This window comes from Mustela nivalis, assembly GCF_964662115.1.
Source record: "Mustela nivalis genome assembly, chromosome: 14".
Lineage (NCBI taxonomy): Eukaryota > Metazoa > Chordata > Mammalia > Carnivora > Mustelidae > Mustela > Mustela nivalis.
Window position 1 is genome coordinate 21,995,927 of NC_139033.1, and position 27,901 is coordinate 22,023,827.

The 27,901-nt window shown below is 57.9% G+C and overlaps 1 protein-coding gene across 4 annotated transcripts in view; it reads right to left on the minus strand.

Moving 5' to 3' along the window:
• ZNF236 (zinc finger protein 236) overlaps nucleotides 1-27,901 on the minus strand; it is a 100,591-nt gene that overhangs the window by 5,132 nt on the left and 67,558 nt on the right. For all 4 annotated transcript variants that reach the window (XR_014302866.1, XM_082699357.1, XM_082699358.1 and 1 more), the window contains 11 exons: nucleotides 26,278-26,490; nucleotides 23,715-23,997; nucleotides 20,380-20,483; nucleotides 18,332-18,697; nucleotides 17,450-17,595; nucleotides 17,116-17,356; nucleotides 16,588-16,767; nucleotides 9,394-9,581; nucleotides 3,796-3,927; nucleotides 1,659-1,856; nucleotides 497-626 (listed from right to left, as the gene is read on the minus strand). Coding sequence is in view for 3 of the 4 variants with exons in the window: in XM_082699357.1 (XP_082555483.1) it covers nucleotides 497-626; nucleotides 1,659-1,856; nucleotides 3,796-3,927; nucleotides 9,394-9,581; nucleotides 16,588-16,767; nucleotides 17,116-17,356; nucleotides 17,450-17,595; nucleotides 18,332-18,697; nucleotides 20,380-20,483; nucleotides 23,715-23,997; nucleotides 26,278-26,490 (2,181 nt within the window). In the remaining variant the exon portion in view is untranslated. The remainder of the gene's footprint in view (nucleotides 1-496; nucleotides 627-1,658; nucleotides 1,857-3,795; nucleotides 3,928-9,393; nucleotides 9,582-16,587; nucleotides 16,768-17,115; nucleotides 17,357-17,449; nucleotides 17,596-18,331; nucleotides 18,698-20,379; nucleotides 20,484-23,714; nucleotides 23,998-26,277; nucleotides 26,491-27,901) is intronic.

Below are 27,901 nucleotides of genomic sequence, written 5' to 3' on the forward strand. Positions count from 1 at the left end.
AGGCCGCAGCAGACAGGGCCCTGGGACGGTGGTGTTTCCACGTGGGCCACGGGCCACAGGCGCCTCGTGGGCTGGCAGAGGTGGAGGACGCAAGTGAGCTGTCAGGGCAACGGGCCAAGAGGCCAGGAGCCGGGAACCCGCGTCTCCACGCTGGTCTGCCCTCGGGGACAGACCTGGGCAGGTGTAGGCGGTGACAGGAAGTCAGCAAAGAGCGACTCTAGAGGAGTGACAATGGCGTCCCCTGCAGCAGCAGGAGCGGGAGCCCGGGGTGGGGGAGTCCCTCACACGGGCAGGTCCCCAGAGGCCACGGCAGCCCTAGGGGGCTCTCTTTCCCATGGTCACCAGGGAAACCACAGGGTTTTTACTGAGAAGTTAGCAAGAAGAACGGACCACAAACGAGGGCAACAGACGCGGACCCGGCTTCACCAATCACGCGTTCGCCAAGCCCCGTTTTCTCGCCGGCCTCCCGAACCCCGACCTGGAAGCCGGCGGTTACCTGTGTGGATGCGGCTGTGCCGCTCCAGCTGGCTTGGCTTGGCGAACGCCTTCTCACAGGTGTCACACTTGAACACTCGCGGCTTCTGGGAGCTCAGCGAAGGGCCGGCCTGATGCGTCTGCGTGTGCTCCTGCCACAGACCACACACGGAGAGGAAACCTGAGGCCACGGCGGCTCTCGACGGACCTGCGACACGGCCGCGGGGACCCGTCGGAGCAGCAAGGACAACCTGAGGCCCGTCTGGGATGAGTGCCCTCGGGGATGCAGTGGGGGTCGGGGGTGGCCCCCTGGAAGGCCCAGGGTACAGGCTGTGCGGCTCCACATGGCCTGTGCCCTTCCTTGTTGCCAATGACCGTGGTGGTGAGTGGGACATGGTCCGCTATTTGGTAAGACGTTCCTCGCCTGAGAACGACGTGCAGCGCTTCTCATGGCCAGGCGGGGGCTACGGGCCGGGTGAGGGAGGTCGAGGGCAGTTGCCAGAAAACACGGCAGAGGAAGAGACGAGGCACACGGACGCGCTGAGGGTCTGGAGAGCAGACGTCCGGGGTCACTGTGCAGCAGAAGGCGGGGATCCCTGGTGGGCTAGCCAGTGGTCAGATGTGGCCACTTCTGGTAACAAGGAGTGCTGGCCGCAGTCGCCGGACGGGGTCCGCGGCCCACACCACAGCAGGCCACCTGAGTGCAGCCCTGGACATCAGGTCCCAGAGCCCTTCCTCCTCCTCTCCCCGACCGTGCACACGTCCCAGAGTTCACCCAGCCCTTCTCCCGGCACGCGGACCCCATTCTCAAGGTGGACGCAGAGCCAGCTGCTGAGGGGTTCCCCGTTCCCCTGCCGAATGACGTGTCAAGTGTGGGTCCCCCGCGAAGAGGGCAGTTCCTGCTTCCCCACGGCCCGGCCAGTAGGTGCTGGCGGACTCCGACTATCTCCCGCTCTCCTCGGTGAGACACGGCGTCTCAGTGCCAGCCTAAGGCCTATCAGTCCCGGACTGGGAACTGCGCACGAACACGTAACCAGCAGATCTGCTAACACTAAACTCCCACTGATCTTTTCCTCCCAAAGGGGGATACCTGTTAACTCTTTCCTTGCTGCAAACAAGACTCATGACACCCACCGACCCGAACCAACCGAGAGTCTCTAAACCGTGGGGACGGTGGCACATACCTTGAGGTGTGTGGCACGCTTGAAGGCCTTCCTGCACACGGGACACACGTGGATGCGCTCCCGGCCGTGCGTCTCCCGGCTGTGGTGCAGCAGTGCGGCGGCCGAGGTGAAGCTGCGTCCACACTCCAGGCACGGGTGCGCCCGGCCCTCCTTCTCCGGCTGCCCGCCCTGCGCCAGGCCGGCCGACACGTCAGCTACCTGCAGTGGGTCAGAAACCCCGGAACTCACTCGGTGGCCAGAGTGAGCAAACACACGGACGACAGGACGATGGACACACACCGATGGCAGACGCCCGGCCTTCAGCACACCATCATGGGTGGCCAACGGATCAGACCAGCCACTCTGGCCCTCCGAGCAGCACGGAGTGAACAGAACGGCTCTCCATGTGTGTCACCTTCCAGGGCCGGCCGTGCCGGTGGCTGCCCCGTGCCGTGTCCTCACGGATACCCACACTGGGGACCGCATGCGGCGCTCAGAGCAGTGCCAGCATGTGGCGTGCACTCCATCGCGCTCTCGGGGACAGCAGGGACAGCTGACCCAGGTACAAAGGACACAGCCCCCAAATGCTCCTGCTAGGGCGAGAGCTCTCAGCAGCCTGCAGCGCGAGGAGCGCTTAGTGGGAGGTGAGTCCTCTCTCGCTCGTGTAGGGTGCCGCCCGAGACGGGCTCAGAACCAGCCGGGTTCCCAAGTCACTTCAATGGGGCGCCACTAACACCCTGAAACCAAAAGGAGCAGGCGAGTGTCGCTCAGCTTTTATAAATAAGAGTTCAGGTTTGTAGATAAACACTTGTCCGTGACAATTTAGTGAAATAAAATCGTAAGTAATTATAAAAAAAATTGATGGGATTTGTCAACATTTTTATCTAGTTTATCAAGTACTTTTTCATAAAATCTAATACATAGAAATGGATAAAATTTAAAGATGACGACTTAACGACAAAAGATGTCTTCAAGGTGCGCTAAGGTCACTCTGTAAGGTCTACGCTAGGATAAGACAAACAACGGGAGGAAAACAGGAGTGAAACAAGAGACAAGAAGCGCGCGAACGTGGTCTCCTCACGCCGCGAAGGAGGCACTGTCCCGTGTGCCTCTCAGGTGTGCGTCTGTGTGTGTGAAGCGAAAAAACGCTGGAAACAGACTGCGTGTTCAGGTCAGTGCGAAAAGCCCATTTCTTATGAGTCAGAGAACATCTGAACGGCCCCAGAGCAGAGGAGACGCGAGGGCTGCAAGCCGCACGCCACCGCGCGTGCTGACCCAGCGGCAGCCAAGAGCCAGTGGTGCCCCGAGGACCCCCATGCGCCCGCGGGCTTCCCCCAGGGCTGCGCTAGTGGACACGCGCCCAGCAGCGCGCCCCAAGGCTGGTGGACCCTCTCAGTGTCACTGAGCCGCCGCGGGGTGCCGGGCCCCCAGGCACACACTCACCTTCTGCCGGATGAGCCCCGGTTGGGGAAGCGCCCAGGCTGCCCGGCTCTACAGCCTTTACACAAAAGGGGGTCCCTGTGCACTGACGACCATGACTGTCCTGAAACGCGTCTGCTCAAGCTGCACGGGACGGGACGCTGCCCAGACCCCGTGGCTACTCACTTCCTGCGCTTTCCCTCCCCTCGGAGGAGCAGTGAGGAGACAGTGGTCGTGGGACTCACCTGTATTCAGAACTGTCATCTCCCAAATGTCATAGACCCTCAGAAGACACATTTTAAGGAAAAACTACTCAAATGACAAAGGGGCCACGTGCACACACGCGTGTAGAGGGGAAAAACGCAACCAGACCCGAAGAGTCAGCAGAGGTTTTACCAGAAAACCCCTGGAAGGAACGGAGTGACCGCTGTGGTCCGCTGCCCAGGAGAGTTCACGCACGTAAAACCAGCCTCACGCACGGCTGTTTCTGCACCTTCTTCTGCAGCACAAAACCCCGGCTCCGGCCAACCGCACACGGAGGAATGAAGGAGTCGGCCCCCACCATTCAACACAGGCTGTCCCCAGGCCCTGTGCGGTGCGGCCCCTGCTCGTCACCCCCGTTCGGCCTGAGAAGGCCCCCCAGGAGCGGCCCCCTGCCCTGAGCCCTCTGGGACCAGCCCCTCCCAATCCGTGTCCCTGACAACCCTCGACCGCGTGTGCACGCAGGTGTGTGACGTACCTGGTAGGCGATCTCCTCACACGCAGCGGCGGAGGGCTGTGGGGTGTGGCTCACGAGGATGACCTGCGGCGACCCTGCTCCCCCTTGGCCCGACAGCGAGGAGTCCGTGAGTAAGGCTGGGAACTGCTGGCCCTGGCAAGGACAGACTAGTTCAGAAGTCGTGACGTTATCAAACCCCGGGGTAACATGCACGATGCCTTGTGGTGTGGCTCCTGGGGCCACACGGGGACACGTCCCCAGAAAAGCGCACCACGGCACCGGCACGGGACGCAGCACCCCACGCCCACGCGCATGCACCAGAGAAATGAAACCTGCGCGGCCTGGAGAGCTCGCGCACAAATGCCCACAGCGGCCGCAGAAGGGAACCCGGCCCAACAGCCAGCAGCTGGGGAGCAGATGACCCAAACGAGGCACACTGTACAGTGAAAACCGAGGCAGCCCGAAGAAGGAGCGGCCCTGGCAGGCCCCTCCGCGCTGGGCTTCCACGAGGTGAGGCGCTCAGAGCAGGTGCGTCTACAGACACAGCGGTGACTGCCGGTTGTCGGGGGCACAGGGCATGGCTGCTAGCCGCTAATGGTGCCACGTTTCTTTTTGGGGTGATAAGATGTTCCAAAACTAGATGTGGTCGGGGTGCTCAACTCTGCAAGTACGCTGAAGACCATTACATTCCACACTTTAAATGCACGGGCGAGCGCTACGGTACATGCGGCGTGTCTCCACAAAGCTGCCAGGCGGAGAACGCTTACTTGTTTACAAAGGGACAACTTTGCCTTTAGTCCTAGTCCCACTCCAGTCTGACTGTGGCTCTGGGACAGAAGGAATGCAGGGAGGGGTGGCACGGGGCACACACAGAGGGGCATCTGGCCCGACCCTGGGCCCCAAACGGGAAGCCACACAAATCCGTTCACCTGCCAAATCAGCAGCGACTCTCGGACACGCACGTGGAACACCAGGGTCCGAGGGCCAGCGTGAACGTGCAGACGGAGGGGCACGGAGTCAGGAAGGGCACTCGGCCACAGGGGAGGGGCGTCCTCACATCTCGGGGGCAAGCCCGGCTCCCGCAGGACAGAAAAGGCTGGCGCAGGCGCGGACAGTCAGAAACGGACAAGAAGGCATTGAAGGGTGGTCAGGGCCACTTCTCCTGGGAAAGACCCTTCCCCCGGCGTACGGGGACACAGAGCCAAGGGTAGAGCATTGAGCAGAGGGTAGATTTACAGGGAGAGCCTCGTGGATTCTAGAGGAAAAGAGCTTCTTAAATTGATTTGGATTCTCTGGTTTCCACATGCACCTTTAGGAAAAGTGAAATGACAGTTTGGCTATCTCCCTTTATCTAAGTGTTTTACACGAACGTGGCATATTTCGGCAAGTACCACTAAAGGCCCCTGACGTGGGAGGTCGGCCGAGCTCTGCTGCGTTCCAGCACCTGTCCCTTCGGACTGCGGTCCTCGCCGGCCGCCCGCTCTGCCAACTCTTACCAGAACACCCAACTTTGGAGAATGGCGTCAGTCAAAATTAATAAATTCACATTTCCTAATTCTGCAATTCAAGACAAATACTCCTGCTAGCCAGAAACTCCGATACACATAAGAACCACTGTTGGCTCAATAAAGTCCTCTCGTCTCAGAAGGAGCGCCAAGGCCTGTGAGGCGCTGCACTTCCACAGACCTGTCGAGGGGAAACGAGTGAGAACTAGACAAGCCACGCCGGAGAAGGGGCAGCGCGTGGGACGGAAGGTTCTGGGTCCTGACTGTGGCGACGACCACCCCTGGCCGTGACATCCTACCGACAGTTCTGCACGACGCCACAACCTGGGGAAGCCGGGTAAAGGTACATGAGATCTGTCCGTATCGTTTCTGAAAACGGACTATGAAGGAACAAGTAACTGAAAATAAAAAGTTTAATTTAAAAACTCCTAATACGAAGTAACTTACTAGTTTATCACTGGTGTTTCAATTGCTAATAGTAAGTACTCTGGACGCAAACGCCTGACTTAAAATTTGGGTGTCGAGTAAAATACATCCTCGACCATCAGCCGCACCCAAGGAAACGGCGACTGAGTGTGCTGAAATGACGCCGTCCCCAGGCCTCCTTCTCCGGCTTGTGGGCTCCCTGGCCGTGGATCGGTGTCTCGGCTGTATTTGGGTTTACACGGAGGTGGAAGTTACAGGACTTCTGGCGGAGGGGGTCAGGACCCGGGGCGGCACGAGCAGACCGCGGCGCACCCACCGCTGCTGACTCAGCCTCGCAGCGCGAACCTTGAGATCCTGATGCGCAACCATGTTGGGAAAAGCTGCTCGAACCGCACCCAGGCTTGCCGCCCTGACAGGCGAGAGTCGGCGTGACAGCCGACCTGCCTCCCTGCCCCGTCCCTGGAAGGCAGCCTCATTCCGCGTCTCCCTGTCCTGTCGTCTGTCCAGGAACGTGCTCTCGGCAGCCCATCACCCCCGGCACAGCCGCGCAGAACTCCAGCGACACGGCGCTCGGCGAGAGGGTCCACTCCTCATGGAGTGCAGGGGGCACATGTTGTGAACCGCGTGAAGGGATTAATTATTAAACCCTTCCGTATTTGGGCCTCTTGGTGACTGACTCTCGCCTGTACTGAATAATTACTTATAGAATGGTTAATTTCTCAGAAGCACCTTTGATTCGAGCTCAAATTTTCATGGTCATAAACAATTCTTATAATTTACATATATATAAGCATTTCCATATATGTTGATTAACCTTCCGACAATAAGATGATGGGTTTTATTTGTGTAATAGTTCACTGTATTTAGGAAAATTGCACTCATAGGTTTGACCTGGCTTTTTCAAATTTTTAGAGTATTAGATCATTGTGAGCCCCATTAAAGTCTGGCAGCTAACAGAAAAGATTCCAATGAAACTACAGGATTCCTAGTGGTGATTTTAATACTATTGTTATACCAAGTATGGTAATGAATCAATTTGGGTTTAAATTTTTGACTTGGTAATTTTGGGAGAGTAAGGCGGAGACTACAGGTAAGGGAGGTGAGCCACAGGCACACAGGAGGGAACTGCCGTCTGACCCGGCCGCGCTCAGTGCCGCCCCTCCCGCGGCTCTCGAGCCCGGCCAGCCTGGACATCTGCACTGGGGCCGAAGACAGAGAGGACCACAGACGCAGAAGACTCCCTGCCGTGGCGTGGCGTGGTCTGCCATGGCCTGCCACGGCCCTGGCCCCACAGATCGGGGGAAGGGGTCTGCTATCTGTGCTGGGTGAGACCCTGGAGGCAGGAAGGGGGCGGTGAGCAGACAGCAGAGACTCTTTCTGGCCACGTGAAGAAACGTGGACTTGGTGCTGAAGGCAGCAGGGACCACAGAAGGATTTTCACCACAAGAGCAGCACATGCACACATCCCTTTTGGAAACCTGCAAGCAGAATCACCAGGGGGCTGGCTGATGGGGTCACGGTGGGACCAGGAGCCGCGCCTGCCACTGCATTCACCCTGCACACGGGTCTTCCTCACTGCGCTGACCCTGTCACGGCGACACTTGGTTCCAACACCCTCCGAGAACCCCTCAGGGCAGCAGCGTTCTCCTCGGCCCCAATCCCTGCACCTGCTTGGGGGGCGTCCATGAGCCAGCGCGGGGCAGGACCGGGGGCCCAGCAGCTGCCCTGTGCTGAGGACAGACACCCCCAGCCAATATCTACTGACTTTAAAAATGGAACCTGGCAAATACGGAGAACTCCGGCTTGAGCCTGCACTGCTGCTGCAACGATCATTAATTCTCAAAGTGATATGATTTAGCAAACAGAAAACAAACCCATAATCATAGAAATAAATGCCTCTCTGGCTTTTTCTGATCAAACCTTAAACCCCCCCGCACCTCTGCAAAAGTTATTCAAAGGCTTTAAATTTCACTAAAATTTGTATCATAAAGAATTTTTACATTATGACTACTTCTTACTAAGTTACAAATGTCCAGTGAGAAGCCATCGGAGCCTGAAAGCGGACGGACACGGGCCACAGGACAGCTACCCCCCCGCACAGATGCCTGCACCCTGCCCGTGCCGGTCAGCGGTGAGGTGGGCTGGGCTGGGCTACAAGCTTCTGTCTACAGTCGCACCACGAGAGTCCCAGGTGGTTCGTAAGGACACAGCACCCACCACACCCCGATCAGGCTCCCTGCCTCCTCCGTCCAGAAGGAAAACACACCACTGACATCAGGGTGGCTTCTCCGGTTCCACCTGCCACTGGAGAAGGTGGCACTAATTTTCATAACCCAGCAGGGTGAGGACGACCCAACAAACGGGTGTTAGTAATGCAGGACGGAAAGCAGACGGGAAACCGTGTGAAGGACTCCGGGAGATCCTTCCTTCAGCGGCAGAAGAGACGCAGGGAGGACACCGCAGCAGGCCCCGGCCTCCGGCACCCCTGCAGCCCAGCTCGTGCTCCCACAGGATCTGACTCCCGCCAGGGGCCCTGGGGGGCTTCCACCAACGGCACCGGACAGCTGAGCAGTGGTACAAACCGCCGAGGACTGGCTCCGCATGGACTGTGCGGGCAAACGTGCCTCTCACAAGCGGCAGAACCAAACCCAGAGTCCGAACAGTCCCATGCGGCTGGGTGTGACGGGCCGAGGTCTCCCACCCAGGACCGCACAGTCTTCAGTCCTCATCGGGGGCGGCAAGCCCAAGTGCACACAAGCAAACCCCGCCCCGACCCCGGCACACCCCGCCGGGCTTGCAGAGGGACAGGTGTGTAAAACGGGGGCGAGCGGCAGGGCCTGTATCCGTCTTCATTATAATCTATCCCGGTTCTTCAAGCAGACTCTGGAAGGCGTCTGGTGTCTCAGCTCACCAGCTCACCAGCTCAGTGCAGTATCTACCACACGCAGCCTTCGACCCTGCACGTCGCAGGCAGTGGCCTGAGACCGTAAGTCACCGTGAGTGTGGGAATTCCGACGCTACTTAGCCAAACCCCGAGCTCTCAAAACAGCCCTCAACAAACTCATGAAACTCAATGCGGCGCCACCACTAGAAAACACGGCCACTGCTGGCCACGGAGGTGGGGGCCCCGGGGTCGGGCGGTGACCACGGAGGTGGGGGCCCCAAGGGGCTCGGGCAGTGATGCATCCGGCTCTTGACTTCGGTTCAGGTCAGGGTTGTAGGGTCACCGCTAGGGCCCCACATGCCCCCTCCTGCTTCTCCCTGAACTACCCCGTTCGTGTGCTGGCCGTGTCTCTCTAAAAAAATTAATACAAATCTTAAAAAGTAAGAAGAATTAAAATATCACTGATGGGGAAGACACAGTGTAAGAGGGAAGTTCCCGGCACCTGACACGCACGAGCTCACTCCCAGAGAAACGTTCCCACGCGTGTCACGTGTCTGCATGTAAAGGTTCGCAAGGACAGAGAGACACTAAAAGGTCCGTCGTGGGTCCGTCTGGGAAGGGAATTTTAAAGACAGTCTCTCCTGTTTTCTCTTCCTGTTCTCTCGTCTCTGCATCTAACACAGTCATTGTATTTTAGTCAGAAGAAAAACCACTTCAATTCGGGAAACAATGTTCAGCATGTCCAGTTGGGAAAGAAGAAACTAAGATGCCACGGCCCCCCACAAAGGGCAGGGCAGCCCCTACCTGAGATGCGATGTTGAGCGTGACCGTGTCCAGCCCTCCGGAGAGCAGGCCCTGCGTGTCGGCCAGGGTCAGCGTGACGCTGGCGTCTCCTCCCACTCCTGACGACGCCATGACCAGGTTCTGAGCAGACATGGCCGATGGAGACATGGGTGTCGTCGAAGGCAGGCTCCCAGGGGTGGTGTTCAGCTCTACAAAAGAGGAGCGAGCACGTCAGTGGCGCCGCTGGCCAGTCCGACTGCCGCGGGAGGGAGGACTCCTCTGTCAGAAGCCGCGTCACATGACCTGAGCTTCTGAAGCGACACCGAGGCAGTCCGAGAATCTCTCACTGCAATTTTATGGCCAGACGTCTCCAGTTTCTAAGTATCTTTATGCGTAGATACACTCTGCTTAAGTAGAACATCAAGGACACAGAAAAGAGCAAAAATACGACCCTCCAGTCCGAGTCCCTGCTGCTAAGGCAGAAGGAAACGGCCAAGGACTCCCGGGACAGCGTCCCCGCCTCGGCCCGGGGAGGAACGCGGAGAGAGGAGCACCTGGGACCCACCAAGCATCGATCGGCCGCGCGGAGCCCCCTTCACCCTCCTGTGCGTGGGCTTGGGCTGAGACACGCCGCGTGTACCCCTTTAAATGACAGCTCGCCCCGCACGACGTCTTACTTTCCGTTGAGAAGACAAGATTGTTTAATTTCCCCTCGTGGCCAGTGATGAGAGAAAGGACGACATCCGGGACAGACTCAGGCAAAGGAAGGCCTTTTGTACAGAACAGAAACTCACGCACGCGGCTGGCCGAGGGGGCGGGCTGAGCCCGCGACTCTCGAGGCCTTGGCGGGCACCCACGGAAAACGAGTTCGGGAGTTCTCACTTGTCAGTGTGACACACGTGCACACGCATGTTCACACGCACGCATGCCCACTTCTCACCAGCGGCCCTGCCTTCCTCCACCGCACGTGACCTGCAGCTCCCACGGCGCCAGCCCGCGGGCCGGGGGCCATAGACACCGAGGCAGTGACTAAGGAAAGGTGGAAAGAGTCTCCTCATCGGGTTCACAAACAGAACAGGAAGAGACGCCTGGGCTGCTCTGTGGGCCGCGGCTCGCGCCGGTGCCGAGCGGTCAGGGGCCCGCGGGGAGCCAGGTCACTCACGCGTAACGGGAGTCCTGCAAACACGAGGCCTCCACAGATCCACACTCTGGGGGACCCACACTGTGCCGCACAGACCTGGAGCCTTCCAAAGCGGTACAACCATTAGGAGGCTGAGTCTGCCCTGCAGCGGCGCTCGGGGCTCCGGACGCGGGCTCGTCAGAGCCCCCCGAGCACCTGCGCGGCGCGGACCCCGGGGACGCGCCCGGGCCGGAGTGTGGGTTTGCGGAGGTGCGTGTTCTAAGCTCCGCGGCTACCAGCGGCGGCTCGGCGGCGGCTCGGCGGCGGGCTCTCCCTGCGGTCCGGCACGCGCCCGCGGCGGCCACGCCACATCGGAGAGGGAAAAGCAGACCCGCGAACGCCGTGGCGGCCGGCGACCCGAACTGGGGTTCACTCATGACCGCTAGGGCAAAGCCTGGGGTTGGGCCGTCCGAGCGCCGGGTCGAGGGAAGCACGTGGTGAAAGGCTCGCCGGAAGAGTCGCCACAAAGAGCGAACCCCAACGCGAACGGGGCTCGCGGTGACTCACACGGCCGAGACTCCGCACCTCACCCGAGCCCCCGAAACACAGGAACGTCTGCTCTCGGCTCCCAGCAGCAGCCTCGGACCCTGATGGTCGTCCACGCGCGGCGGCGGGGATGGGGAGGGCTTCAGGACTGTGCGGCTCAGGAAACCCGAAGAGAAGTCAGAAGCCTGCGTGTCGCTGAGCGGAAGTGAGTCCGGACACGGAGGTCCGTGGGGACACGAGCCTCAGCCAGTGCCGGGGTTCGCAGCTGTACGCCAACACTGTGTGAGTGAGTGCTCGGCTCGGTTCTGCAATCAAGACATTTTGCACCAGGATGGTGTCAGTTCACGCAGAACTTCTATCCCCAAATGGTCCCAAAACAGGTGATATGAGCAGGAAAAAATAAACTATTCTTGAGCACGCAATGGAGTAACTGACCCAAAGCTATAATTACATTTCTTCAATATATAGCTCTTAATTATATAGAAAAAGATTTATTGAAAGCTCTACAAACCAGTTTTCATTCTAAGTAAATCCTCTCAGCCTGGAACCTGGTGTGATCGGGGCACAGACTGCGGACTCTCAGCTCCGGGCCTCATCCAGCCGCTCTGAAAGCATGAGGCCTCCAGGGCACAGCACAGGTCTCCCTGCGTTCACGGTTCTCCCTCAGACAAAGTCATTTCCAGACGATCAGTAAATCCCTCACAATCATCAAACCCAACACCATCTTAAATCTTTGTTGGGACACGTTTTCGCAGCTTCTGAGGAAATCTTAGTGAAGATTTTGGAAAGTGTCCTAAGTAGTTTAAAGGATGTGAGATCAGTTTCTTCTTGAGATAAAAATGTGGTAAGAAAGGCGTGTGTGTTTGCTGTGGGGACAGGAGACACCTCGTCTGGCCCTTCATCCCCAAGGAGAAAGTGAGGAGAAGGTCCTCCTGAATTAGAAGATGTGCCGACAAGTGGGGAATGTTGACTTCTGAGTTGCTGGGAAGTAACTAACTGATCATACTTAAGTCTAGAAGAAACAAAGGCTAAAATAAGCTTACAAAGGAAGGAAAAAGGAATTGTGGCTTTTCTTCACTGAGAGCCTAACTCAACTTATTCATCACAAGTGAATTAATAGTGGACAAAAGTAAGAACAAAAAGATAATACCCACTTGAGATAAATTCCTTAAAAACCTGTACTAAACGTCTAGCCTCTGTTGGTAATGCCTTCTGCCTCTGGAAGGGCACGCACACCGAGTGTGACCACGTCCTTGGAAACCACGTGTGTCCCATCCTGTTGTGGATGTGGAGGGCCAGAGCTGTCCCAGAAGCACAGAGCCTCGACCACATCTTGTGCCCGGAAAGAAGTCCCGAGGACACCAGCCACGGGCACCTTCGCTTGGCTCTGATCTAGCTTTCCACACCGAGAGCTACTGCTCGACTGTCTCCCTTAGAAGACAAATGTCTGGGGGCACCTGCGGGGCTCAGTGGGTTGAAGCCTCTGCCTTTGGCTCAGGTCATGATTTCAGGGTCCTGGGATTGAGCCCCACATCGGGCTCTCTGCTTAGCAGGGAGCCTGCCTCCTCCTCCTCTCTCTCTGCCTGCCTCTCTGCCTGCTTGTGATCTCTGTCTGTCAAATAAATAAATAAATAAATAATCTTAAAAAAAAAAAAGACACATGTCTAATCACAAAGTCGTTTCAGTTTCAATTCCCACATGCTGCGGCTGCAGCCTGGCCTGGAAGGGACTCTGACGCTCAGGAAAACATCGCCCTGCTAAGCTGCGATCCCTTGACCAACGTTCCACCCACGGGGTCAGCTCTGGTATGGAAACCAGTACCCGTGGAACGTGCAAGCCTGTAAAATCACGCGCCCACCATCACGGAGCCCGAGTCCAACGTATGAAGACTCTGTCCCCATAGCCAGGTTTAGTCAGGGACGCCAAAGGTATCTGGGGACAGAATACAACAGGCCTGCATCATAGAAAACAAACCCTCCAAAATGCGAAGGGACCGTGTCTGTCCTGCTCAGTGTCACACCCACAGACGGACAATTCTTACCTCAGAACACACTTACAGTCTTTTGCTGAAGAAACGAATTATGGCTTAAGAAAGCATTACAAATAAGCGTAGGATAAAAAGGTTTTCCTGTAGCTACAACTGGATCTAAAAATGAAATTTTTCTCAAAAAATGCCAGAGCTGGAAGATAAGACGGCTAAGAAACGAATAAAATCTCTATAAGATAAAGAGAAGGAGACAGGCCTGTCATCGTGACCACTGATGAGTCCCTGTGAATCTGTGACTTACTATTCTGGAGATCCTATGCTTTTATTTGTCAAAGTCTAACTTCAAAACCTCAGAAAGATGCCTTCTGAACTCGTCCTGGGGGCTGGCGCCAGGCAGTTCTCGCCGCGGGGCACAGGGCCACGAGCGCGGCAGGTCCCCACGCAGGTGGCGAGAGGCAGCGTGGACCCCAAATGCCCTCGCGCGTCACCACACGGTGCCTCGTCCCCTCATCAGCGGGACTCGCTGGTGGACAGCTCTAGAGAAATCTGTGTCCCGGACCGAGAGACGAGCGCACATCCCTGGCAGTGGAACGCGGCGACAGCAGTCGGGAGAGCCGCCGGGCCCGTCCCTAGTACTGTCGCCGGCTGCACACCTCAGCAGCTCGGTGTGGCGCCCTGTGCGCGCAGCTGGCCTCTGCCTTGGGCTGGGGGGCCCCTGCAGATGGGTCGCCGGAGGCCAAGCACCCAGCCCTGTGCTCCTCCTTCACTGCTTCCGTCAGCGCTGGGCTGAAGAAGACCCCAACCTGGACGGAACCGACACTGAGATATCGCAGAGGAATCCGTTCACCCACGTCCTGGCGAGCGGGAACACACAGGGACACCCTGCAGAGCGCCGGCTGCTTCATTCACAGTCCTACCTACAGGCGAGAGCGAGACGTGAGACCGTTCCCCGAGACGACAGGGTCTGTGCCCGCCCCTAAGCTGTAACGCACTCCGAGGGGCCCCCTGGGAGCTCTACGTTAACGCGAGAGTCAGGATCTTCAAATTACTTACTTTGTTGACCAGAACGTACACGGAGTTGAAAATACTTGCACAAGCGGGAGACAGCCTATGTGGCAAACGTGTGGTGACGCGGACCGAAGGGACGTCATGAAATGATACCAGAAGCCCCCTAACCTCCCACCGCGGGGGCTCGGGGAGGCAGCAGTGCTGCGGCTCCTGGCGGAGGGTTCCCTGCACCACGGCTCTCGGGGCTCCGGCAGCCCGAGTGCCCCACACTGGGACCGGCCGAGGGCGCGCGCCCAGGAGAGCCGCAGGCCTGCTGACGCGTCTGGGAAACCCACGCCCGGTGCTCCGGGAAGACGGACACAAACCAGTTACTTTAAAAAAAACCTGCCGTCAAGTTAGGCAGAAGCGAGATGACTCTGCAAGACTGGAGGGAAACGTGCCTGCGGACGAGAGGCGCCGCACTCGGCTGTGCCACCCGCGGCGTCCTCAGCCCGCCCTGCAGAAGCGGAAGCAAGAAGAAGCAGGGCCTGGGCCTGGGCGAGCTGCAGGACACGCGACTCTGACCGGCAGCGGAGCGTCTCCCGGAGGCCCGGCTGCAGGGTCAGAGGATGTGGGCGTCGCTCTTCTGAGTCTCTGCGGAAAACTGCCTGAGACACCAGAGAAGAGGGCTTTGGTGCAAACAGAGGAGCCTGAGCCCTAGTCGTGCCATTTACCCGAGGTTCAACTTCTTTCTCATATGACCTCTGAACTGCCGAAAGCCACAGAGCTCGGCAGAAGCGATAACCCCTTCATGGCACGGACAAGCCCGTGTGAGTGCGCACGCCAGCAGAGAAGAGAACCTCTTACAAAGTCACTAAAAATCCTACCTAGACGCTCTCGACAGGTGACCACACGCTCGACGTTTCCCTGCAGCCCTTTCAGCACGAGGGACGGAGGCGCTGACGTGTGACTCGCCCGCTCTCACAAGCTCAGTAACGAGGATGGAGGACAAGAAGTCTCAAGCCCCAGGTCTGGGCGAAGCTCAGGTCACCAACTAATGAAAAGATTTCCCCTAGGATAAGGCTTTACGGCAATTTTTTTTTTTAATAAGTTAAATTCATCTCCTACTGTTTTGAAAATACTAATAAGCAATACAAGAACTACACGATCAGTAACAGGAAAGTGCGGGAGAAGGAACCGCACCGTCCAGAAGCCACAGTGTGAGCTGTCGGCAAGAAGCCTGTGCTCCGGGCCCTCGGCACGGGACAGGCGCGGTGCCCACACGCCGAGAACACACAAGAAACATCAGTTTGCTCAAAATAGCTTCCTTTAAAAAAAAAAAAAAAAAAAAAAAAAAAAAAATCTATTAAAATTCAGATATATACAATGAAAGCAGGAAGGTGACTGAACTATACAAAACTGAAAGTTAATGTCTGCCGCCTGACGGCATCCAAAATCCCCCGTGCCACTCCAAACCAAACTCCACCCAAGAACAGATTCGCGTTTGTCATATACAGTAAAAGAAATAAAAACACTCCCTAAAAAAGAAAGCTTTTGGTTTCTTTCTGAGTAACTTCACTTTCTATTGCACTCACACATTTCACAAAAATCTCCCTGAAACAGGAGTCTGTTGGCCTGGCCTGCGCCCCGGCCAGGTCGGTCTGGCGTTCCGCCCACCCCCACTTCCCGTGATGTAAGGTAAAATGCTCCCACGCCCGCCATCACACCCTCTTCGCCAGGGACAGTGTTCTGCCTCTTAGCACAATGTTGTCTTTATCTTCAATGACATAAAGACTGCTAGAAGGCTTAAAGAAATTAGTATTAATATTTGTTATTAGCCTTAATAAGGCTAATATTAATTAGCCTTAATATCTGTACAACACTAGAATAGTGCCTGGCACGTAGAAGGTCACACAGATTGCTGCTAACGTCACCAAACAGCTAAGGGTCACACGGCCAAAGCACACGGACAAAATTCGCTGCCAGCTGAGCGAGACGAGAACGTGCGGAGGGAGTTCATGGCACCAAGCACAACGCGATCGCGACCACGGCCGCCCTGGCACCAGGACACCTTCGCTTGGTGGCTGACACACAGGCCTGGTTTGCCGAGTTCAAGCTCTCCCGGACGGTATTTCCTACCTGTTTCCACACTTGTCAGTACCGCAGCACACCTGGCACTGTCCACACAGTCTTGCAGAATTCCGAGGAGGGTAAGCACCTAGAATGTGCCCACACACGTCATCCCAGTCCCAAGAAGCTGCGCTGTCTGCTGTCCGTGGACCGAACCAGTGTGATGGGACAGCAGACTCGAGCCGGAAGGACGTGAGGAGCTCTCGCTGTTCCTTTCTGGTGTCAGGTTTGAGCTGTGACACTCTGTCACTAAACCTGAATGTCTTTCCCACATTTATTACAAAAACTACAGAGCCCTGGCTTTATGGCAAACTCCATTTTGCAAACAAGAAATCTACACATATACGTCCATACACTTACGTGCACAGACACACACACACACACACATGAACAAGGTATGCTCAAATCGCAGGGGAGAGGAGGTTTAAAATGTGAAGGGACTAACCAGAGATGGTCAGGGTGATCTCTTGGGGAGACCCCGAGGACGACGCAGCAGTGGGCCCAGCGGCCTGCGCCAAGACCTGGCTCAGACTGGAGTTGTTAATGGTCAGGGTGATCTCATGGGGGCCGCTGGAGCCGGACGCCAGGCCTTGCGATGTCATCACCTGAGCGAGGTCTTGAGTCCCTGGTCATCATTACAAAACAAAACAAGGCCGGATTTTAAAATACAGTAATCTTCTCCTTCTTTATATTAAAAATAATTAGTGGAACTGTTATTTCAAAAGAAGATTCAAAAAAAAAAACATCGGTCATCTCTAATTCCCTCATGCAGACAGAGCTAAGAGAAGCTTACGGGGAAACGGGAAGCCAGCAGGACCACGGAGCAGGTGCAGGCAGCGATCTAAGCACACAGGGGCGCACACACTGCCTGTCGCCGGGGAAGCTTACGTAAGCTTGGGACGTCAGATGTGTGCCGAGCCTTCCAGAGACGGGAGGGGCAGCGGTGTCCTAACCGCCCATGGCGCTCACTTACCGCCGCTGCTGGTGGTCATCACGGGGTCCTGCTCCGACAGCGGGCCGATGGTCAGGCTGGCCGAGGTCACGGTGGGCTGCAAGGTCAGGCCGGGGATGGGCTGGATGACGACGCTAGCGGGGACCGAGCTGTCCTGGGTCTGAAGAGAGCCGTTCTGGGAGGCCAGGCCGGGCTCCCCAGGCAGCTGCTGGGTGAGCAAGCTGCCCTGCTGTAGCGTTTGCTGCAAAATACTCGGGTCGATCTGCAAAGCAACCGAGATCCTCATCACAGCACGTTCACGCTCACGTGGGGCTCTGACCCCTCGAAGCCCCAGGCACCGCGACCTGCACCCTACCTGGAGTGTGATGTTATTAATGCTGGAAGCATCGATGCCAGAGATCTGCACATTGGGGCCGACCAGGTTGGCGGCCAGCTGTAACTGCACGCCCTCCAGGGTGGTCAGGCTCCCATCCGTCAGGGACACCGTCCAGTCGCCGCCGGCTGCAGGGACAGGACGAGGATGAGTTCCTGACAGGACAGCAGCTCACCTGCACTTGGGGCTTTTTATCCACCTGCGTGCTACCTACCCGTTACCATGGCCCGGTCCCAAAGCACTGCTGCTCCCTCCACATAACACACACACACCTCAGCTAATTCAACACAGAACCAACCCTCTGAACTGACCATAGTGTTACCCACCTTAAACACCCAGAAACAAGGCTCAAAGACATTACACTGATTCATTAGCCCAGGATTTATAACAGCAACTAATGATTATGTTTTTCCAGGCTTTAGTCACTCCCCAGGTCACTACAGGGAAAGAAAGCCTCAGGGCATGTCCAATAGCTAGAAACGGTCACTCCATGTGGATCCACGCAACCCCTAAATGGCTACAATGTCACACGTTTCGAGCACCAGGTGACCCAAGATCAGTAAGAGAAGTGTCCCGTGTCACGTGCGCTGCTCTAGAGGGGGTGTCCGTGGCATCTCACTGTGACGTCTCAGAGGACGATGACAGAAACCCACATTTAAAGCCAGTAAGAAAAAGCTAGAACAACCGCCACGGCGCTCCCAAGCCGATGTCGTGAAAGGAAGAGGCGGAAATGGAAGGTGACTCGCCGAACAACGACACTGCGGTCGTCCCAGCTGCCCGTTCCGGGAGCTTTCGAGGACTAGACATGCCGCCCTGCCCCCGGCAGGGCCCCCTCCCCCGGGACCCCGCCCACTGCAGGCTCACCGGACACCGAGGCGGGGAGAACGGCCTGGCCCAGCAGCCCCTGCTGCAGGACGCTCTGCTCGAACGGCCCCGCGAGAGCCGAGTTGTTCATGATGAACACGTTCGGGTCGGCGGGCGCAGGGCTGAGCAGGTTCACGGGCTGCGGGCCTTCGGATGAGCTCCGGGCCGCCGGCTTGCGGGCTTTCTTCGGGTCGGGCTTGTAATGGAACTGCATGTGCGTCTTCCTGCGGCCCGACGTGCGGAAGCGCAGCTCGCAGTGCGGACACTTGAACGGCTTGGCCCCCGTGTGCAGACGCATGTGCACCTTCAGGCTCCCCTTCGTCGAGAAGGCGTTGCTGCACACGTGGCAGCTGAAGAGCTTCTGACCTGCGGGAAGGCCGGCCAGGGGTCAGGGCGCTGGCGACACCGCACCCACAGGCACCCGGAGTGCTGACCCCTGGGGCCTGTGGACTTGAGGGCGAGTCCCGTGCTCCCACAGGACACCCTGCAAGGGACAGAGAGCTCTGCAGAGATGCTGAAGTGAGCCCACAGCCCACACCGCGAGCCCCGTACTGTCACAGTGCCTGGACACCCGCAGCAGGGGGGGCACCACCACCAACCTGGGGCCTCGGCGGCCCCACCACGCCGTCACCCGCCCCTCGGTACACAACGGGCACGGCCATGTCTCAGCACCCCTCACACCCACACGGGGGGACAGCGGCCTGGAGCCTCAGGCTGGCTCACACGCTCAGCCCCGGAGACACCCAGGCTCTTCCTGTGCCCGGGGCATGACAAAGGCCATGGACGTGGACCGGAGTGCCCGGTCCCCCACCTCCTCGGCCCCGGAGAGGCTCTGAGAGGACAAAGGCGTCCTGGTTCTGTGCCTCCCTTAGGGCTCCCGGAAACCAATACCAACTTTCACTGACCAGGGTGGGCACACGGGGACTCACCCCTGAGGGGCGCCTGCTGTCCTAACCCTGCTCACAGGCCCCAAAGGTCACCCAAGGAGCCCAGCGTGGAGGGGAGGCGTTCCTCACAGAGACTTTTCTTCCTGTGGCTTATGCGTGGGAGCCAGCCCTGAGTCCCGCGTGTGCGAGTCATCCCGAACGCTGCTGGCACAGGCCGTGAGAGCGACTGTCCCCCCACCAGACCTGGGATGCCGAGAGGACCCCTACTGGTCCTCGGCAACTCAGCATCACTCGAGAGACAGACACACAGCGCCCAACTAAGTGACAGAATCACTGTCTGCAGAAGGGACACGCCATGTTCACGAATCTACTGAATTCCAAATAGTGACCTACCAGAAAAGAATCACAGGGCTTTACGTAAATGTGCGGAGTTTCTTATGTACATTTTTGGTCAATTCTATGGGTGACCAAAAATTAAGAATGTAAATTAGTTTGAGAGCCAGAATCCTCTACCATGTACGAGAGTTCACCATGTGCCGCTTCCTAGGCGATAACTTGAGGCTCAGAGGAGCGGCTCAGGAGGGGACACAGAGCTCCAACCCCCAAGGTGCGGAGCCTGCCCCCCAACCACAGGGACACAGGGATGCCCTGTGCACAAGAAGCGAAGCCTCGACAGGCTTTCATTAGGACAATTAATTCACCTTTAGTTCCTCAAATGAGATGAAGGGAAAAATACGGCCATTGAAAACTGGACATTAATGTTTCTCCTTTATGACATTTCTGCCCACATTAAAAAAAAACTACCTGTGGACTATAATGCGATTTGCATTTGCTGAATCCCCAGACCTTGGAAAACCTCCACAACCCAAATCTCTTTGGCCTAAATGAAACTAAGAAGCAATTTTCTTAACAAGGGGTTTGAGTCTGACTAAAGAACAAGACAGCGTCCAAGCTGGCATCTGAGACCAAGTTCATTCTCCCCTGTGTCACCCAGGTCATACTCCCCAGGTCAGGAATCGAAAGTCCTCGTACTCTATTTCTTCGTCATTTAGGATTTTTAAGTTTTCTATGATCCCAAAGTACTTCTGTGGGCAAGATACGTAGGAGCAAATCGAAAATGCTACCATAAGGCCCCACGTGTGACCCAGGCGCTGTCCTCACCTGTGTGGGTCTTCACATGGCAGTCCAGAGTCGACTTCACAGTGAAGCTCTTCCCGCACTCGTCACACTTGTACGGCTTCTCTCCGGTGTGGATCCGGACGTGCCTAGCATTTAGAAGGCATTGACATGAAGCCTTTTCATTCTAATTTTACATCCAGTTACAAACAACCTCATAACTACCCCCATAATGAAAACGATGTGTTAGTACAGGCTGAATAAATCTGGCCAAATAAAACCTTTAATCTTCACTCTACACAAAAACACCACAAACGAATCCAGAAGAAAACAAACAAACAAACAAAAATCTGCAAGACCGATGAAAACAGGGCTTTTTTAGAAACCAAACAGTGCTCTGAGTTGGTAAGTAGGCAAGAGAGTGGAAGAGAAGTGGAAGCGCGTGCAGCGCAGCGCCCAGAAGAAACGCACGGCCGAAAACCCCACAGAAGGGTTTGGCCCACACTCAGCCTTTAAAAGATGAAGATGGTTTCGTTTCCTGCATCCTCGCACCGAGCCCGGTCGGGGAGCGCTCAGAGACCGGTCTGCGTCAGAGGCACGACCTGTCCGGACGCCTGCTGGCAGCACCTGTCAGCACCCCCCACGCACGCATGTGCACAGGGACGCACGCTCGGCGCGGTGCTGGTGCGGCGCTGGCACGGGGCTCTGTGGTGCCCACGCGGTGCTCGTGCAGTGCTCATATCGTACCCTGTGGTGCCGCGCGGTACTTATACAGGACACTGCAGTACTCGTACGCTGCCCGTGCGGTGCTTGGCAGTGCTTGTATAGTACCCTCTGGCGCTCATGCGGTGCTCATACAGTACTACCCAGTACTCGGCAGTACTCATGGAGTGCTCTGTGGTGCTCAGGCGGTGCTCATATGGAGCCCTGCGGTGCTCACGCGGTGTTCATGCAGTGCTTGTATAGGACTCTGCAGCTCCCGTATAGTGCTCTGTGGTGCTCGTGCAGTGCTCATAGAGTACCCTGCGGTGCTCACGGAGTGTTGACGCAGTACTTGGATGAGTGCTCGTACGGTGCTCGTACAGGACTCTGTGGTGCTCAGGTGGTGCTCAGAGTAGCCTGTCGAGCTGGTATAGTACGCTACAGTGAACAGGCAGTGTTCGTGCAATGCCCACGTAGTACTCTGCTGTACGCACAGAGTACTCGTGCAGTGCTCCATGATACTCGTGTGCTGCTCGTACAGGACTCTGCGGTGCTCATGCGGTACTCGAGCGGTACTACTGTAGTCTTGCACAGCAGTCGCGTGGTGCTTGTATAGTGCTCACCCAGTACTCATGCAGTGCTCATGCAGTGCTCGCACAGTACTTGTGCAATGCTCACGTAGTGATCGAATGTGGAGGAGCTAAATGCTCATACTAGGGTGTTATGGGATAAATTTTGGAATTCCCCAAAACACGACACTACATCACCATTAACAGGAAAGTAATGGGAGTGCAGGTACTGACCAAGACGTCTAAGACCCAATGATAGGTAAAAATTAGTAAAATAAAATCACAGAACTTAATGTTGATGTAACATGCGGACATTTCCCAAACCACGCCTAGGAAACGGCTGCCGGGCTGTGTGTGAGGAGCAGGAAGGGCTGTCTCTCACCTGACGGCCTCCCGTGCCCTGCTTCTGCTCTGTTCTGCTCTGCTCTGCTCTCCACCCGCAGCTAACGGGCCAGGCTGAGCCCCCCACAACTTTCAGAGGCAGGACAGAACGAGAGGCTCAGTCAGCCGTGAGGCCATCCTGCACTCCGTGTCGTGACGCAGACACATTCGTATGTGTGACTACGGAGCGGTTTCCCACCTTGGCCCTGTGTCCCAGCGGGCTACCCTGGGCTCTGCCCACAGGCCCCTCTCCGGGCAGGGGTCCAACATGGTGCGTGGGTCCCCACAGCTTTGTCCCCACCGTCTCCACACGGGCAGCCCTGGGCCTCGGGACAGTCTCATCCGGGATTCCCACCAGCCCCTCATGGAAGCCGGCTCCCACCCGCGGCCCTGGGCGCTCCCTCTGGCGTCCCTCCCACCAGGCCGCACTCCACCTCCTTCCCAAAGGCACCCGGCGCGCTCCTTGCTGCACACTCTGCTGTCTAACTCCCCAGGCTCGACGGCGCTCCTCGCGTCTGGGGGAGCCCGGAAGGGACGCTGCCAGCTCCCTGTGGGCTCACCCTAATCCCCCCTCACCTGCCTCTCCGTCGCCCTCACTGGAGCACCTCCCACCCCACGTGGGAAACAGAGGGCAGGCTAGCTGTCACCTTCTATGCTCACCGGACAAGCGCGGCCAACCCGGGAGCCACTCTGCCACCAGCCCCTGTCCCCCTGCGCCGCCCCCGCGTGGAGGGTCCTGAGAGCAGCCTGCTCCATCACCCACCCACCCAGCGGGGCGCTGGACTGCCCTACACCTCCACCCATCGGCTCCCTCCTAGAGCAAACCCCCAGAGCCCGTGTGGTGCTGCAGGACGCACGGCGTCACCTCTCTTCACCCCAGGCTGTGCCTCCCCACAGCTCAGCGTCCTGGGCTCCAGCTCCTCACCGGCCTGCTGGACGTGACCTCATGCGAGTTGCTGCTCTCGGGCTGACCGGCCCTAATCTCAGGCTACCTCACGCCACCGTCACTGTCCACCCGGAGTGTGCCTGTGCTCTCGCTCCCCACGTGGACCAGCACTCGGGGGCAGCGGGTCCCTGATGGGGTCTGCAAGCCTACGCAGCTTAGCACCACGCTGTCCTCAATAAAGAATTCATTTTCTTTCTTTCCCTACAGTAGCCCACTCCATCCACAAGATCTGAGACCCCCAGGGGCTGCCTGAGTGCGGACGTACCAACCCCACGTGCGCTCTGTCCTGCACACGCGGGTACTAAAGGCTGGACTTCTAAAGTAAGCACAGTAACAGTTTGCTTGTGATGCTGCTGATTGAGTAGAACAAGCGGAACAGCCCAGCGTGAAAGACGTCCCGCGAATGCGCGCTCTCCCTGTCGGCGCACGCAGCGGGCTGCCCCTCGCCTTCCCGCACCGACGTGGGTTAGGCTACCACGATCCTGTGACAAAGATCAGGAGGGGGACGGCCCCCTCAGGACTGTGGTGACCTCGGGGAAGTAACCAAACCCGCGGAGAAAGGGGCGCTGCTGACACCAGGGCCGTTGCGACGCGCCCACGAGCCACGCACAGAGCACCGCGTTCTCCCCCACGTGCCCGAGGAGCCTGAACAGAAGCCCCCGGATCAACGCCGGCCTCCAGGAGGCACCCGCTTCGGACATGGACCTCCCCAGCCTCGCAGAGGTGACGGAGGCGCCCACGGACGCCGTCTGCGGACGGCGAGAACTGTGCGGCCGCCTCACCTCACCAGGTCGCTGGGCTTCTTGAAGCTCTTGGGGCAGTAGGAGCAGCAGTTGGCGAACTTGGGCTCGGCCTCCAGCTCGGCCTGCCGGTCCTTCATCTCGCTGATGCGGTCCTTCTCAGCCGCCGACTGCACCAGGACCTGCTCCGAGACGGTGGCGCTTTCCTGCGGCCGGATCTTCGCCAACTGCGCCGTCTCCTCCTCCGTGAACGTGATGACCTCAGGACGAGCCTTGCGAGAGGCACTTCTGTCAGAGTTCTCCTCTTCCTCCTCCAGACACACATCTACACCAAATACAGGACAAGGATCTGATCCTAATGAAAAATGAAGTTTTCACAAAACAAGTAAAATGCAACCAAACAGGTCTGTAGGGTTTAAAGTGGGTTACTCAGTGACACTCTACTCGGGATGGAAGAGTCTCCTTCCCACCACTAGTCCACGGGGACACCAAGCTGGGTCCCCAGAAGGGAGCGGTACACCTTGGTGACCTTGTCACGACAGTGCCAGGTGGAGGAGCGGCCCAGCAGAGAGCCCCGAGATCACCGGTCCCCAGCAAATAAACACAGACACTCGCTGACCACTATGGGCAAAAACTGAATGATCACATAAAGGAAACCAACAGCCTGAGACAGAAGATGGAAGCAGAAAATTCACAAAAAAGCCTAATTAATGAGTTATGAAGAAAACCTTTAAAATACACATTTAGGAATCCTCTCAGTGGGACGTAAGGATGCATTTACACCGATTAGGAACAAGGAGAAGGTGCTATTAAATCCAACAGAAGGAAAAGAAGCCGGCGGGGCGCGGGAGGGCAGAGCGGCACAGACGGCAAGAAAACAGAAGAGAAAACCTCAACAGATGCACTGAGCAGCCAACGGACGGTGGCCGGCCCCACACTAGGGACGAGAGCTGCCGGGATGTTTCTGTTCGGATCAAGGGAGAAGGCGAGGAGGTTAGGGAGAGAAGGAGAGAGAGGGGTCGGTGGGGAGGGGGAGTGGACCGCGGAGGACAGAATAACATCTGCGAAGACTGGGGGCCCTGGGGCACGTGGCCCCACTGACACAGATAACGAAATGTGGGGAGAAAGTCCGAGAACCCAGTCCATGCAGTGGGGCCACGGGAGGGCACAGGGCAGGAAAACGGAGGACAATACGCAGGGACAGAACCCCACGGCGTCGGGCCACACGGGCTCACCGCCCTCACACACGAGACGGAGGTCAAGCCTACGACGCCAGGGCCGCGGCGGCTCTTCCTCGGTGACCCCAGAGGGGAAAACACCGCAACAGACTACGGGGGCTCCCACCTGCGCAGCCCAGGGCAAGGCCGCGAGAGCCCCCAGCCGACCCGCGGGCAGAGCTGCGACGTGAGGGGCCCTCGGCCGACGGGAAGGACGCGGCCATGGTGCCGGAGTCTGCGGCATCTCGTGAAGGCGCGCGGCACCACGCGGCTCCGGGACGGCCGCTGCGTCTCACGTTCTAAGCGCTGCGAGGGCAGCTACCGTCTCCTCCCGGCACTTCACGCCCCACGGGACAAAAGGGGAAATAAAGGGTTCACGAGGAAGGATGAGGCGGAGGAGGCGACGCTCCGTCCTGACACAGCCCGAGAGGTCAGAAGCACCTACGGGGAGTGCACGAGAGCCGCCGCTCTGCAGGGAAGCCCGAGCTGTCCCCGTCTGCAGGCAGGTCAGGCACGTTTTAAAGACATTTTCCCCACAATGTAAGAACGAGCTACAGGGCTATCACATCGCCAAGCACCCCAGGAGACAGCCGTGACCTTGAGGCCGGGGCGAGCACCGAGCACACGGGGGTGAACAGCCCGGGACAGAAGCCAGCAAGCCGCCAGCCTTCCGACAGCCGCGAGGGCACCAGCCCGACACTCACACCCTTGCCTCCCACTCAGTCCATGCACATCACGCACCAACTGCGTGCACACAGTCAGGCCTCACGCTGGGGACAGAACCCCGGCGAGACGGGCCACCAGTGGGGCCAGGACTCAAATGTCGCACGGTCCACACAGACAACGGCACGTTCCTAATCCTGGCATCTCACCCGTGGGATGTGCTCGAGGAAGGTCGCCTCTGTCGAAGGGAGGACTGCCCTTCCCAGCGGGAGGGGGCGCTCCCCGCGCGTCTGACCCGGCCGGCCGAGATACTGCCACGCAACCCCCGGCCGGTGCAGGGGCGCAGCCTTCCCTAACGGCTGGCCTCGCCGGCTCTGGGACAAGCCAGACAGAAGGCCCACGTCCACCCAGTGGGAAGGACGTAAATGAGCACGATGGGCTCCCCCGGGGCCCCTGGAGCCCACGCCCACGCCAGACGCCAGCGGAGGGACCGCCACCAGCACGGGCAGCCGGGAAGCCCGCGTCCCTGCCTGTCAACAAATTACTGTGTCGACCTCCAGGTGCATCTGCACAGCTGCGGCCGGCCGGGGGTGGCGACCGGCGAGACGGGTCCCTGCTCCGTCCCCACTGGACCCTTCCCCAAGAGCACGGCCTGCGGTCACGGTCGGGAAAGCAGCTAGTTTTCCCCACGACCTGCCACAACGTGTCGGAGTGTCAAACCATACCTGCTCCGTCCGCCTCCCCTGCGGCCGCCACCGCGGACGGCACGGCCTGGTGCCTCTTCATGTGCTTCTTCCAGTGCGCCGCGGTGCGGAAGGCCTGCTCGCAGAACGGGCACTTGTAGGGCTTCATGCTCATGTGCGTGGCCATGTGCCGGGTGAGGCTGCCGTTGGTGGTGAACGACGCGTTGCACACGCTGCAGCTGAACGCCTTGACGCCTGTGACGACGGAAACACGGTCAGTCACCGCATCTGGTTGCCGGAGCATCGTGGGTCGGAAGCAAGCGAGGACACGTCCCAGGAGCCACAAAACCAAAGACCACGTGTCAGCCCGGGGCTTATTCTGGGAAGTGGACGCAGCGTGTCTTAGGACTAACGTGCTCGTGGCATTAAAGCCGTTGCTCTAAACAGACCCCAAGTTCTCTCTGCCCCTCTCTGCCCGTCTCTGACAGTCCAGCGGGTGACAAGTCGTGCATTACGCCCTAGAAAGTTTTCTCAAATCCACTCACCATTCCCATGGCCGCTGACATGGGAACTGCCCCCCAACACCGGTGTGCAGCTGCACTTCCCAATCCAGCCCTCCGGGAAGGCCGTCTCTGCTCTGGACTGAAGACACAGAGGACACCCTGACTGTCTAAGCACCTCGCTGACCGGCCACGGCTCCCTGTCCAAGTCGCACAGGCTCCTCTCTGCTATGGGGAGCAGGCACTTCCTAGCAGGGCCTTCCAACCGGCCCTCGCTGTACCTGCCTCCTAGGGCCTGTGACCACCAGCTGTGACCAACCCTACAGAGCCTGTCCTTGTTCTGTGGTATGTTTTGATTTTCAAATACAGCCTTACGCAGACACGGGTCTTACATACATTAATACAGGGAATAAACACTCTGAATTTATTAAACAGATAAATGTAACATATTAAAACATTATTTAACTGCAAATCATATTTCTGATAAAGAATATATTAAAAACTCTTTAAAAACTCAACGATAAGATTTCAAACAATCTTATTTAGAAATGACACAGGATTCGAGGAGCTGCTCTCCACACGCACATGAAGGAGGCCCGTGTCCTCGGCCACTAGAGAAAGGCCCGTGAACCCCAGGAGAGGACACGGCCCTCTCTCCCAGGGACGGTCGCGGTAGACGGGACCAACAAAGCCACGAGCTGACCAGAGTGTGCGCGGGCGCCCCGCCCTCCGCTGGTGGACCCGTACAACATGGCAGCCACTTAGGAAATGAGTCTGATCAACTCAAAGGTTTGAACAGCCACCCCGGGACCAAGCCACGCCGGTAGCAAAGAAAGAAATGGGAACACGTCCGGCAAGCCGCACACACGTGTTCACAGCAGGAGGACCCCCGTGCGCCCAGAGACAGGACCCACTCCAATGCCCCACAGCGGACGAGGAGTTAGGGAAGGGGTCCGGGGTCCATCCACACCACGGAACACCGCCCTGCTCCACCAAGGGGCGGCGTGCTGCCTCCAGTGCAAGGAGCTCTGGACACGCGCTCCGTCAAGGAAGCCGCATCCGCATGCTTGCACGTGGACGGAATGTCGGAAACATGGTTCCGGAGACGGCAGCAGCACCCCCCCCCCCCGGTGCCCAGGGCGGGACCTGGAGGGGACGCGGGGAGT